Source organism: Mauremys reevesii, linkage group 5, assembly GCF_016161935.1.
Source record: "Mauremys reevesii isolate NIE-2019 linkage group 5, ASM1616193v1, whole genome shotgun sequence".
NCBI lineage: Eukaryota > Metazoa > Chordata > Testudines > Geoemydidae > Mauremys > Mauremys reevesii.
Genome location: NC_052627.1, coordinates 21962047 through 21977166, shown reverse-complemented (window position 1 = coordinate 21977166; position 15120 = coordinate 21962047). Strand labels below are relative to the sequence as shown.

The window sequence follows — 15120 nt, the reverse complement described above, 5'->3', positions numbered from 1 at the left end:
GAACCCAGTCTCCTGAGTCCCAGCCTAGCACTCCACTGGCAGTGGAGACGTGGGAGAGGCTTTGAAATGAAAGCCTTCCGGGAGACACAGACAACCTACAATGTAAAAGAACAAGGCAGGGATTTTCCCAAGTGCTCACCATTGATCTAGCTCTGTTTCCATTGTCGTCAATAGGAATGTTACCAATGACTTCTTCAGTGGGAGCAAAGTTTGGCCAACTCTGAGCTCTTTTGAGAATCCCACTCTAAAAGTACATTTTAAAATGTATTCCGAGTTCAAAATGAGAGTTACCCTGAGGTTCGGATAATTCTGCTCCCTCTGTCTAAAATTCCCCCCTGCTGTTTCATTTGGAAAGGGTATTCTTCTTGATGTCCTGTTCTCCGGTGGTGCTGAGTTTAGCTGTGGTTTGCCTTACAAATGGCTACACTTCAGCAGTGGGCAAACAGATGTGTATACAGGATCTACCTGTAGTTTGTAAATCAGTTTAGTACATTTTGTCAAGAATGCTTCTGGAAGATTATAAATGCGGAATCGTTTTCCTTAATGAACATAAGTATACATAGTACTTCCAGTAGTACAGCCAGAATCAGTTCTGGTGTTTTTCTTAAATTAGTCCATAATATTTCATTCAGCTGTTCATTTTAGCAGCCAGGTTTTACTTCACAAATATTAGTCTGAAGGTACTAGAAACTTGCCACAGATACCTGTCCATCTTCAATACTTCTATTGCACTATAAAGCACTTCACAATCTTTAGTGTATTGGTCCTCCACACATCGGTGAGGCTAGAGAAGTATTAACCCCATTTTACAGATGGGGAACCAAGGCACAGAGAGAGATTTAGTAACTTGCTCAGGGTCACATAGGAAGTCTGGCGCATAACAGGAATTTGAACCTGGATTTCCCATGTCTCCAGGCTAGCCCCCTAGCCATGGGACAAAACTTCCTTTCTACAGGTTATTGTATCTCTAGCTTTGCATTACTTGAATTCTGACTGCAGAATATTTTCCACAAAGCATCAACACAGATCCCACTCCCCGCCCCTCCTTTTTTTTTAAATAGCTTTAGGTGCCAGGTCAATCACATGACTAAATGAGTGCATGACTTTCTTGTTCTTTTCTAATTTATTGAAAATCTTTTCCATAACATATTCAACAAGCAGGGCAGATTTTGATGCATTTGTGGCTAATGGCTACCTCTGCTTCACGATCCTACCTTGGAAATAATCATATGAAAAATATTTGAAATTCAAATAGTTTTTATTCTGCAAGTGAAAAACTTACTTGGGGGGAGATTTTCCAAGGCCCAGCTCCCATTGACTCAGTGCAAGTCAGGTGCCTAACAGCCCTTTGTGCCTTTGAACATCTCCCTTATATATTAAAAAGTATCTAAAGTGGGTATTTTCCCAGCTTAAATCTGATTGCAGTTAACGCTGTGTTTCCTTCTTTAACAGATTGGCTCTAAGGGAAAGTTGTTCCTGACCACGATCCCCTTGATACAAATACTGCTCTGCAAGAGTGTTGCTAGAGGAAGCTGACTGCGAGCTACAGCTCAGAGAAATTCCATGGGGACAGTACCAGATCCTCTGAGGTCTGCCAAACTTTTGTTGGTTGCCACTTCTGAAGAGAGAGATTGCCTGGGAGATCCGCAATCCACTAAGCACCAGCACAAACAAGCAAGCCTAGAGAGGAGCAGTAATGGCATTTCTTACACCCAGGCTGAATCTGCTGGAGTTTGCTTGTTTGACCTGAACTGTACTATAGTTTCCGACATTCAAAGGGATGAGCTCCTCTGTGGGGATGATACTAGCCAGCCAGACATGTTTTTGCCTGGGTCCTTCAGCCAAGCTGAAGAAGTGCCTCCTGCGTGTACAGAATCGGCCAGTGACTCCGAGCAAAAGGTCAGCAGTGACTCCACAGTGCAAACACTGATTATAGCAAGAACCTGTGCAGCTGGGCATGCAACAGATATGATGCCAGCTACCCACAATTCCAACCAGCTTATACAAAGTGACCTACCAAGGATAAAGTCACTGGCACAAGTTGATGATTGTGCAGTGAAGGTCTGTAGGATGAATGATTCGGCAGAACTTCAGGAATTAAAGTATCCTTCCCCAGACAACACTATCAAGGGTAGTGAGTCCTGTCACCATTCTTCTCAAGCAAATACCCTGCAAAGAATAGACATGGAAAAAGAAAAAGCAGTGGAAATAAATGACCCTGGCTTCTCTCTGGCAGCCACTCCAGTGAGGGACTTTGAAGCTATTCCTGATCTGGGGATCAGGCCGCAGGTTTATTCAGAAGCAGAGATAAGGGCTGCAAATGATGTGAAATCCTGTCCCACTTTTAGGACTGCGCTTGCACAAAGCAATGAGGCTTTGCCACCATCCAGCTTTGAGGGGACACTGCCTGGGTGCAAGGCAGAGATGGAGAAAACAGGACCAGTGCTGCCTCAGCTCTCCAGGTTCAGAGAAGCAAGTACAATGACAGTCCAGCCTGAGAGCACATCTTTAACTCGGGAGGCAGTAAACCGGACATGGCGTGATGCTGAGGTTCAGGCAGTGGCCAGTATGGAGACCAAATCCGCTTCCACCAGCCCAAGTATCCTTGCTGCATTCCTCAAGGGGAATCCTCCTTCGGAGGCAACTGAGCAATTGCACTTCATTTATCAGAGTGGTGGTGGGCAGAACCAGTCAGAACTTGCTGATGACTTTGCATCACTCCAAGAGCCAGCCTTGTGTCCGGGTATCGTACCAAAAGTGTGTGCTCTAACAGTGGTGATGGATACAGGGAAAGCTCAGCCTGCCAAACTGCAAAAGCATCAAGGAGACCCACCTGACACCATCTGTCCAGTGCTGTCAGGTAGCACAACACCTGCCTGTCTGTGCCCACAAGGAGCCGGGAACACCCAGGGAATACCTGCTGATGGGGCAGAAACACAAGTAGCCTGCTTGGCCAGAGACAGCACAGACATTCCTCAGCTGCCATCAGCTGCTGCAGTCTTACTGAGGGCAAAACCTGTTTACCAGATTACGGTTAACACCAGTAATCAACCTGCAGCACCTCAGGAGTCTGGAGATGGTGAACCCCACCCGTCTCCATTTGCAGCAGTCCCAGAAGCCAGCAACAACTTTCCGCACCAAGTCAGTGATTCAGAAAGTAACCAGTCACCTGGACACAGTAGGGTACCCCATGGAACTGAGCAGACAGAGACCCTGTGCAGCGCAGCCGGTAGCAGCACTGACAGAAAGCCTTCGCAGTTCCAAAGTGTTGATGAAGTGCAAATCAGTCTGGCTAATGTCAAAACAGAGAGAGAGCCAAAGAAGGAAGAAAAGCTAATGCTGCTTGATTCTAGAGGAGGAGTTAACACCAGTACTGGAGCTGCTGCTGGCTCTATGAAGGTGTATGCACCAGGCACAGTTAAAACGGAGCAGGATAAAATGTTGGAAGACACTACTCAGGCCAAGAAGTCTAGCAGCCTGAGTCTGCAAGCTGGATTTACACCTGAGTTGAATATGAATTCTACCCACGACCCCCATAGGATGAAGACCCCAACAGCTCCACCAGATCAAATTAGCAAGGCCAGTGAAACCAGGAAGGAACCAACAGCTGTTCCTGCCTCTGCTCCACTACTGCCACATCTTGGGGAAAAGAAGAAAAAGCCCACGGTGGCCACGGAGGCAAAAGTACAGGTGCAGCAATCCAAGCACATCAGAGATGTTGTGTGGGATGAACAAGGCATGACATGGGAGGTATATGGTGCTTCGCTAGACCCAGAGTCACTGGGGATCGCTATCCAAAATCACTTACAAAGACAAATACGAGAACATGAGAAACTGATCAGGGCACAAAGCACCCAGAACCGGAAATCGATTTCCTCAGATACATCTTCAAATAAGAAACTTAAAGGGAGGCAGCATAATGTGTTCCAGTCCATGCTGCAGAACTTTAGGCGACCTAACTGCTGTATCCGACCTGCTCCTTCTTCTGTGTTAGACTGACGGGGGGTTGTGTGTCCGCAGGGACAACCCCTCCCCCAAAGGTGGAAAGAAACCCCACTGCACAGTTGTATTATCTGGGATTATGATGCGGTGACCATGGAAATTCTTACCTGAAATTTTCAGAATAGTCACTACATTGTCCCTGGATGAGGTATCACCCCTTTGTTGTTTCTGTAGTAGACCTTCACCCAGTCTACTGTCAAATGAAAAGCGAGGCACTTCGCAAAAGCACAATTTTAAATTGCCAGTGTACTGCAGTGAGACTGGGATCTCCTGACAAGACACGAGGCAGAGAGAAGAACAGCATAAGTGTTTATCAAAAGTGATCTTTGTTGTATCACAAGGACTAGCATAAGGTGTGGTGGTGGTTGTTCTTTTTAATTAAACTAACCTTAAATAGTTGTAAACGCACACATACTCTCCAATACTAACAAATACAAATTTATTTTAAAAAATCTGCATTAAGTGCGTGAAAGGAATAAGGGGTTAATAGCTTTCAGTGATAACATATAAAAGGGGAATTTTCAAAAGACACCAAGGTAGGTAAGTGCTCGTCTCCCCTTGAAATATAACAACATTTGGTTTCCTAGCACCATTAGGCTTGTTAGGAAATCCCAGCATTAACTAATAAAAGGTAACTGTTGATGAGGGGAATCGCTAGAGCTAGCCATTAAAATTCAGAAGTAGAGAGGTAATTACGAGGAATGCTCTGTAGTCCCTTTAGAATTCTGTTTATTTTAAAAGAAAAGAGCTTTCAGGCATATTCCTTCCAAAGAGAAGAGTGGTGAGCAAATCAAATATGAGTTTTCAAATCATTCTAGCTTCCACGGAAACATGTTAGATTCTCTACTGTACAGTTACTTGCATCTGACCACAAATCAGTTTTCTGTGTGTTGGTAAATCTTTGGGTATGTCTACACTACCCGCCAGATCAGCGGGGATCGATGTATCGTGTCTCGTCTAGATGTGATACATCGATCCCCGAACATGCTCCCCATCGACTCCGGAACTCCACCAGGGCGAGAGGTGGAAGCGGAGTCGATGGTGGCTGTCGATCCCGCACTGCGCGGACACGAAGTAAATCAATCTAAGATGCATCGACTTCAGCTACGCTATTCTCGTAGCTGAAGTTGCGTATCTTAGATCGATTCCCCCTCCCTCCCCCAGTGTAGACCAGGCCTTAGTTCCAAACTCCAGGGGGAGAGATCCGGCTCAGATTCTGAACATGTAAAAACTGACTTGAGCCCATATTGTCTCAAGCCTGCAAGTTGGTAGGAATTCCAAATTGGGAGGGCTTGAAGAATTAGCCACAAACATACGGTTAAATTATTGCCCAGTCCTGCAAATCTATGGAAGCGCCTCCTGTGGAGCACTTGCATCATTGGGCCCTTAGCCATAACTTGCAGATTCCAAGTAATTTGATCGTGTTGCACTAACATGAATGCAGTTGTTTTACAGAGATGCTCATGGAAAATGAATTCTACGCTTGCACGCCCAAGTGCTCGTAAATAACAAACCTTAAATTTACACACATAAGTACTTAGAAGTAGTAAATTTGATATACATTTGGACATGGCTTGTCCCTGCAGGGGAAAGGTTCCAACAGACAAAACTAAGCGAGGAACGAACGCAGTTATATCAGTCAGCCATCGATCTGACTGCACCTTGGCATGTAGAACCAAATACAGTCATGCATTACTTTTTATAGCAGTGATGAGAAAAAAATATAATTAAAATCCTCACCCAGCTAGTAAATTTTACAGAGGTCTAACTAGTATAGGAACAATGCCTCCAGCAAGGCCTCTGAGAGATCCAGAGACAAAAAGTTAAAAAATTGATCTAAAATTCCCCAGGTATTCCCGCTTACCTGTTACCTCTCTCTAAACTGTTAACTTTCCTTGAGAGAGTCAAAGCCTCAGTAGCGTTTTCAGACACTTCCTCTTGATCCTAAAAGTGCTGCTCAACAAGTCAGAGAGAAGAACCCCAATTAGCCAACACAGCCCCAAATAAATATTCACAGCAAACTGTTATCTCTTTACTTTGTGAATTGATTGGTAACTATATGCTGAACAAATTCAAATAATTTTGAATAAACCTGAGAAAATTCTGATCTACTTGTTGTATGTCTACAATGCAGTAAGACAGCCGCAGTTGGCCCATACCAACCGGCTCGGGCTAAGGGGCTGTTTAATAACTGTGTAGATATTTGGGTTTAGGCTGCAGCCCAAGCTCTGGGACCCTCCCACCTCAGCAAGTCCTAGAGCCCGGGCTCCAGCCCAAGCCCAAACATCTACGCTGCCATTAAACAGCCCCTTAGCCCGAGCCCCAGGAGACCAAGTCAGCAGGCACAGGCCAGCTGCAGGTTTTTAATTGCAGTGTAGACGTACCACTGGAGGCTAAATTAGTTGAGTAAAGTATTCACTTGGAATTATTTCAGCTCTAATCTTCATGGGCCAGATTCACGGCAGATGGAAATTGGCATAACTTCATCCAAGTTAATGGATGTATGCTGGTCTTACAGCCTCTAAGGGTTTGGCCCCATGTTTCTTTCAAATGGGTGTGTTTAGTTTATTATAGCCAGACACAATATACTGTGCATGCAGCATTACTGGAACTAGATTGGAATGTTTCTAGTCCATCCTCTGCTACGGTTCAAGGTAGAACAGACTAACTAAAATCTGGTACTGGGCCCAGTGCTGCAGTCCTGTTCAAGCAAAACTCCCATTCCATATGAATGTATGATTTATACCACTATTGTGACCCGATCCCGCACCCATCGTAAGCTGTGGCAAACCGGTGCAGAATCAAGCCTTTAGTGAGCTGAATCCCAAAACTCAAAGGTAGCAAGCTCTTTCCACAAAATACGGTGCTACTATCTGAAATACAATGGTGACTCAAGGTAACAACTCTGCTCTTGTGATAGTGCAGTGTAATTCATGTCATACAGGTACATACACTGTCATGTGCAGAATAACCAATGCAACACAATGATCTATATGTACATGTACTACAACCTATTTACCGTCACGTAAATGCATATACTGAAATCATGCAGGATAACAAACTTCAGGGACCAAACTCTCCACTGGTGTAAATTGGAGCTGCTTCATTGAAGTCAATGGAACTATGCTGATTTACACCATCTTAAGGATCCGACCTTCTATGTATATAGGTGCCGACTTATATGGGCTCCCTGGGGCTTTAGCCCCAGGAATATTCCCAGGCAGGGGCTCTGCTCCACCAATGTTTTTTCTCCCCTGCTTGGAGCACCCCCCCCGCCGCCGCCGCCAGGGCTGGAGCTTCCCCCCTCCCCGCCCGGCCCCAGAGCTTCCCTGCCTGAACGCAGACCAGACAGTGTGTCTCTCTCCCTTGCCTCTGCTGCTGCCGGCTGCTGCCTAAGGCAATGCAAGCTGCTGTTGCTTGCTGGAGCACCGGCCGGGGGAGGGGAGCGGAGTGGAGGGGGCTGTGCCATGTTTGGCAGCCCTCCCCTCCCCCTACCTGGAGGAGACGCAAAGGGGACTTCCGGCCAGGACTCGGAGACTGACCTCACTCACCTGAGCAGCTGCTGGGGCTTCCGTGAGTGTTTGACCCTATGATTCCCGCCCCCAGCCCCAGCCCCCACTCCTGCCCAACGCTGGGGAAGGGGCAGCCCCATGCCATCCCCTACCACCGTCCCCCAGTGAAGCTACGGTGAGGGGCAGCAGGCTGCAGCAGGGGTCAGGGAGGCAGGAAGCCATATGTGAAGGCAGTGCCCCTCCCCTCCAGCACCCACCCACCACAGGGCAGATGGGGGAAGGGATTCATAGACCTACCTGAGCAGCTGGGGCTTGGGTGAATTTTATGACACCCTGCTCCCCTGCCCCATAGCCATCACCGTGCAGACCCCACTTCTGCCCCATGCTGGGCAAGCGGCAGCCCCATCCACAGTGAAGTTATGGTGAGGGGCAGAAACATGGAAGGCCACCTGTGATGGCAACCCCCACCCCCTAGTACCCATCATAGGGGAGGGGAGTGAGCTTTCTGGACCTGAGAGGGGGGCCTAGGAACATGTGCAGTGACTGTGGTGCAGAGTGAGTGTGCTGTGGGGGGCAGGGGGGGAGAGGAGGGGTCCCTCCCCTGGAGCTTGCTGCTGCCAGTGGTGGTGATGGGGAGTCCTCTCTGGCCCTAGCCCTGGGGCAGCCTGTCTGCACCCCAAGTTCCTCATCCTCAGCCCTGCCTCACCCCAAAGCCTGCACCCTCAGCACCGAGCACGCTCCTGCACTGTGAACCCCTCATCCCCAGCCCCACCCCAGAACCCTCACCTGAGGGGAAAAACGTGCAACTTAAATTTGGTGGTCAGTTTGGAGTATCATTGTATTTAGCACAATATTTGATTATTTTACACCCTTCGAAGTATGTAACTGGTCGTATACAGGTGTTTTCTCTGAATACTGTCTGTGTGCCTCAGTTTCCCCAATGTATTTCTTAAGGCTCTAGATGGTGGGATAAGGGGGTGTGATTGTTGTAAAGCCCTAGAGGGCCAGTGTGATGCCGTCTGCACAGATAAATGGCTGCAACCCTGCCTCCAGTCAACTGATGGCCTGGGCCACCCCCCTGCAAGGTGCCAACTGAAGGTGTTGGAGAACAAAGAGATCAGGTGGCCTCCTAATGCCTGGAAAAGAGACAAAGGCCGGAGGAGGGAGTGTCGGTGCCTGTGCAGACTTCCGGGAAGCGCATGGTGTGGAAGGGGATGCTGGGATGCTTTGGAACAACTGCATACAAAGCCAGTCAGGACTCTGGGGGAGCCTCCTCTCTGAGCATACTGTCTCCAGGGCAAGAAGCTTACACTTTCCTGGGTCTGACCTCGGAGCATTCAGCATGCCCTTCCACACCATGCACTTTCCGCAGCGAGTGTGCCCAGGCAGGTCCTGGGGCAACCAGAGGTCCCTGCACCCCAACTCCACAGTCAGATGTGACTCTCAGCCAGACAGTAAAACAGAAGGTTTATTAGATGACAGGGATACAGTCTAAAACAGAGCTTGTAGGTACAGAAAACAGGACCGCTCAGTCAGGTCCATCTTGGGGGGGTGGGGAGCCCAGACCCAAGTTCTGGGCCTCTCCCGATTTCGCCAGCCAGCTCCAAACTGACACTCCCTCATCTGGCCTTTGTGTCTCTTCCGGACAAGGAGGCCACCTGATCTCTTTGTCCCCAACACTGTCAGTTGGCACTTTGCAGGGGAAACTGAGGCACCCACACAGTATTCAGAGAAAACATTAAGAACATTCCCACTTTGTCACAACAGGTGCAACAAAATTTAATACTGTATATTGAAGCAGGCAAGTGCTGCTTCTGACTTTCCACTTTTAATTGACCCTTGTAATCTTGTGGTGTTGACGCATTGTAGCTTCATTTTATATCAGCTTACAGGGTGAGGGGGGGCGGGGGAAGACCACCATTTTGGGCCCCACCAAAAATTATACAAACCTGCCGCCTATGTCTATGTAGGGTAATAGTCTTGTGTATTATAGACATTCGGAATGACCATATAACTAGTGAGAAGTTTGGTGAGGCAGAGTTGCAGGATCATTCCAAAGGAGTGAAAAGAAATGGTTTATTCCGCTCTTCATTGGGCAATGCAGTAATGTCCCCTGAGGGAAAAGTGGTTGTTTTTTAAGTTTTATTTTGTGATTTGTAAAATTTTGCGTTTTAATCCTAGCTGAGTTTTGGAGTCTCCAGCAGCCAGCTGTGCTGTTGGACTTTAGCCAGCAGGATGTCTTATCCTAGTCTTGCTGCTTGTTTGCCTTTCTGCAAAGCAAGCCACTTGGACATTATCCTAATACACTGATGATAAAAGGAGTTCATCATCTGTAATAAGCTGTGGTTCTGCAACCTGCTGCCTTTTTAACCCCGAAAATAACAGCCCAGTTAAAAAAAAACATGAATTCTGATGCATTGCAATTAGAGAGCAAAGCTGTTACCTTGTGTCACCGTTACGTTTTGTATGTTATCCGCATTTTTTATGGAAAGTATTTCCCCACCTTCAATTTTGGCATTGAGACTAGGGTGACCAGATAGCAAGTGTGAAAAATCAGGACAGGGGGGTGGGGGGTAATAGGAGCCTATATAAGAACAAGCTCCAAAAATCGAGACTGTCCCTATAAAAAATCGGGACATCTGGTCACCCTAGTTGAGAGTCACCCAGGGCCTGATGCAAAAACCCATGAAGTCAGTGGAAAGATTCCTAGTGACGTCAGTGTGCTTTGGATCACTGATACATATCGAGTATAGTATCAGAGGGGTAGCCGTGTGAGTCTGATGAAGTGGGTATTCACCCACGAAAGCTTATGCTCCAATACATCTGTTAGTCTTTAAGGTGCCGCAGGACTCAATATAGAGTATAGCATCTTGTGAGAGGAAAGGTATTAAGTACTTTGTCATACATCTCTCCTGAATAAGAGCTTTCTCACTAAGAAAGGGATATTGTATCTGCTTCCGAGTGCTGCTTTCAATATTTATCAGATGCTATTTTGGGTGTTCCCAGCAGTGGCTGTAGGCCTTGACCCCTCCCCCACTTTTCATTTTACATGCTGGGGCCAGCACAGGAAGGCTCAGTACCTTTAACAGAAGTCTGATGACTCTGCTGTTGATTTCAAACTCCTGAGGCGCAGAATGAAGAGAAGAGTGTAGATCCAAGTGAGACACTGTCAATCTGGGGAAGAAGTGACCTAAACAGACATGGCTGAGCACAAAACAAGAAGTGAGAGAGGAAGAAATAGACCGATTTTTACTGGCATTTAATTTTTTTTTCAGCAGTGTGCACTGAAAATAAGTGAAGTGTGCATACAGGCAATATAGACTGTATGTGGAAAAATATGAGATAGTGCTTACGCACTACAATATTTTAGCCAAGATTTTCAAAAGTAGCTGGGGGGTCTCGGTGCCCAACTTGCATCAGTGTAAAGGGAGCTGATTCTCCAAAAGGGCTGAGCACCTGCCTTGTGTAAATCACCTTTGAAAATCTTGGACTTGGTCTTTAATGACACATGGTAATATTTTGAGGTAGAAAGAGGCCATACAGCTCATCTGGGTCTATTTGTTTACACAATGTCTTGATTTTTTTCCTCCTGATTTCTTGTTTAAATCTTTCTTTTTCCAATAGGTTCACAGTTCTGTTGCTGCCTTTCATTAAGGCCATTCCATGTAATTATCCTGTGCATAGTTCCCATTTTACATGGCACTCGTTATAATCCCTTGTATTGTAAATTTGAAATCATTACCGTGCAGCAGCAGAAGCCTTTGAGACAATCTTTACTGTGTTTATAGTATTAGAGTAGTAGTAAATAGCATCGGCTAATAAATAGTAGCATAGTGACGTCCCCAAAATCGTGATATACAATACTGTTTCCAATGTATGTTCCCACATTTGCAAGATTAGCAATATTCTCCAAGCTTGAGCATTTATTTCCCACTAATTTTCCTACCCTGTCCACTACCATATGTGGGATATTTGGGGGAAATTGCTGTGTTTTGTAGAAAATCCTGTCTTCAACACTGTGTGGCTTTGTGGATTTGGTTTTTGCACTCCCGCTGAGGACGACTGTTAAATAGGAATGATTTTGCTTCCACCAAAAACTGATTAGGAATGGTGGTGGTCATTTATTCCTGTCTGCAATGCCACATACCTTCTTATACTGTAGATCATGTTATACGTACAAAATGTAAAGGTACTGCAATGCTCTTCTCAGAAACAGCCCTGAGGTAATTACCTTTTCATTGGTGGAACCAAAATGTGTGGATATGTCAGCTTTGGGGCCCTTTTCATCCCCAAAGGAGACTTCAATCCCATAAAGTTTATATAATATTTTAGCCTAGTTTAATTAAAGTTATTATTTCTAAGCTCAGTACTGAATTGATTCTTAACTTTCCTTTTGGCATCTTTTCAGGCTTACAACATATTCTGATTCCATTCCTTCACCCTGTCATCTCACATTACTTTACGTGACCTCCAAACTTGCTGCTGAACTTAGGCTTACACATATAGGGATTCTTCCTTTGTACATCTGTCAAGGACGTACTTTTTGTTTCTTTCCATCCCCTCCTAGCATTGTGAATTTCATGTGACTTAAACGTTGGCAGTATTGTTTGGTAAGGCAAGTTGACATGTTTGGTGTCTCTTACCACGTTTGTTTCTGTGTTGGCACCGAAGAGGTTCCCAATATTTGCTGCAGTGTTTGTTGTTTCATGTTCAGGTTTAAGCCTTTGTGCTGTTTGTTCTTGTGACTTCAGCTCAATTCTGCTCACACCCTCATCAGCTGTAGCCGTGCCTGTGCCTGTGAAATGATGTCAATTGAGGAGTCTTTTGTCCCTTTCTCTATTATTCCCCTTGTTATAAACTTTTGTGGTTCATTCTAGTCTGAATTGTCCCTGTACAAACTTGTTAATATGAGCATATACATGTATGGTTCAGGGTGTCCTAGGGGCGATCAACGGCTATGGATATTTACAGAGTTCCATGGACTTCATCCAGCAGCCCACTCCCAAAAAATATTTGAAAATCTGGGCTCTGTTTGCTCAATTTAGACCAAAATTTGCTTGGCGCTTAATGACGGATGAACACGTAGATGAACTGAATAAAATAATTGTTTTGCTTCATGAGGAATCAGCAAGATCTGTCTTAATTCCCTGCAGCTGTTTCTAGTTGTAACATTCACCAGCCTATCCATCCCTCATCACAACTGAACAACCTCTCTCTAAGTAAAGTATCGCCAATACATTTATGAACTGAAACTAAAAGAGCGAGACTGCCAGGCGGCTGCGTCCAAAAGACTGCTCAGGCATCAGTGGAAAGACTGAGGTGGTCAGCAGAACATAACGACAGAATGATCCTTAAAAATGTAGTTTAAAGATAAACTCAGAAATGTCAGTGAAACTGTATGTGGGGCACAACCGCCTGCTGAAATGCATTCAAAGCCAAGCAATAATGTGTCAAAAAGAGTCAATAAACACCAGCACAGCTCATGTAAACTAGTCTATATTTTTACTTCGCTCTATTAGGGCTGAATTTAAGCAACTTGATAACTAAATGCCAGGTTAAAACTTTCTCCTTCATAAGCTATCTAGACAACCATGTTTGAAATGAACCTTGTTGGAGCTCCTGGAGATTTCACTATCAGCAAAAGGAACCTTATGCTCGGGGCAGCACTGACACGTCATGGAGCTGAGCAAGGAATATGATTATGTAGCCGTCCTCCCACTGGCTGGGAAAACTTGTTCTTGGTTTCAGCCATGTTGGTGTCAAAATCAGAAGTGTAATTGCCTGGTGGGATGAAAGAAAATACTAAAAAGTCCTGTTTGCCTTCACACACACGCCCTACAGTCGTCTTGCCCTGTGACCCAAAACCACACTGCAGCAATTAAATGGTTAATAATATGAAGGAATACCACGCAGAATGTGAAAGAAGGTCCAAGTGTAAAGTGAAACTGAACGACAGATGTCTTTCCTATGGGTAAAACTGTCTGAAAAGCCCCCAGTTGCAATTTGAAACTGAAGGTAGAGGAACAGATTGAAGCAACCCTTGCGTTTAATTTGCTGTAGGAAAAAAGAAAATGTGGAAACCAGTCAGAGGAAAGGGAACAGGGTCCATGTTGGTGGGTCTCTTGGAAAGCTATAAGCGGCCAGATGGATTTGAGATAAGTGGAGTTAATGGAAATAGAAAGGTTGTTTCCATCTTGACCTCAGGAACACAATATTTTTCTAGATTAGGAACCTGAGCCAGTTTTTAGGATCCATGAAACATAAAGCCCAGGGGAACCCCCAACTCAGGCAATTTGCAGGATAGTCCCTAAGACCTATGGAGTCTGCTGTTGTCTGAGGTCATTGATCCGGGTTCTGTTAGCTTTGCATTGGCTTAGGCAGAACCAGTAGATTGAAGATCTGTGTGCTTTCTGCTAGCCCACTCTGGGAAAAGACCATGCGGGCAGGACTTATTCTGGCAATCAGTCTATGAGTGGTAGGTGGAAGGAAATACAACCCTCGCCTCTCTCAAGGAAGGATGATCCACCACCTATCCCTTCTCTCTTATCATAGAAGAGGAGAGAAGGGATGAGAAAAATGGGGGAAAGAGGAGGAGAAATTGAGTGATATGGGCTTTACTAGGGCCTCCCCAAATCCTGTATCCAGGACCATACTGGTTCATTTTATTTTTGCCATTGGCTTATTCTGAAATAAAGAATCTGTATCTGCAATAGTCCCGGGTATTGTACATTCCTGGACATTGATTGTTTTGCTGATGCGTATAAATGCTGTTGTCGTGAAACCTAACTGGTAAAACTAACTGGCAGCACCAGAGGTGAAAAGTCTCAATCTGTTGTTGGTTACCCCTGTTACACACGGGTCCTGTGAAACAAACCCGCAGGCAAAGTATGTCCCAGGGATGTGGGGAAAGTGAGTGTGCTCTCTAAAGTTATTGTTGTTAGTGTTATCACTAGCATTCATTTTTAACTAATCCCTTTGGGATTTATTCTCCATTATTGCGTGTCATTGGCAACATTACAAATAAACGTACAAAGATAAATGACTACAAATTTAGTGCCTGATCCAAACCTTATTGAGATCAATAGAAAGACTCCAATTGATTTCCCATGGGCCTTTAATTGGGAAATTTAACAAAGACCACAATGTCAGTATTCCCTTGTTTTAGGGCTGAGTTCTGCAAAGTGCTGAGAATCTGCTGAGTGGTGCTGAGCACCCTTAATGTCCCTTGACATGAGTTGGTGCTAAGACCACTCAGCACCTTGGCAAGATCAATCCCATGGTGAAAAAGCATAAGCAGTATGTTGAAAAGTGCCCAGAATCTTGTTGTTAAATAAACTCCAGTCATAAGTGAGAGGAAGGTGATCCAAAGTCAGTTAAAAAGACAGACACATTAGGAGTAGCGTAGACAAAATAAAAAAAGGTATTAACACCAGCGTGCTCATTGGTGCCAGTGGTGTGGTAACAAAAGTGAGTAAACTAACAAACTAAACTCTAGCAACCAAAATATTGTATGGAATTTTCTATACAGGTGTGGTGATGGCTTTGAAATTATAACTGGATGATGGACTTCTTCCCTACGCAGAAAAAATATTAGCTTATGTTTATA

The 15120-nt window shown here is 45.3% G+C and overlaps 1 protein-coding gene across 4 annotated transcripts in view; it reads left to right on the top strand.

Moving 5' to 3' along the window:
- The window catches only part of GPRIN3 (GPRIN family member 3), a 67615-nt gene extending 53391 nt beyond the window's left edge, over positions 1-14224 (top strand). For 3 of the 4 annotated variants that reach the window (XM_039542096.1, XM_039542095.1, XM_039542094.1), the window contains one exon: positions 1453-6141. In XM_039542096.1, coding sequence (XP_039398030.1) covers positions 1564-3999 — 2436 coding nt within the window. In that variant the 5' untranslated portion in view covers positions 1453-1563 and the 3' untranslated portion in view covers positions 4000-6141. Of the gene's footprint in view, positions 1-1452; positions 6142-11922 lie in introns of those variants that run through there. The other variant, XR_005599657.1, reaches the window with a different exon arrangement.
- Positions 14225-15120: the final 896 nt, after the last annotated feature.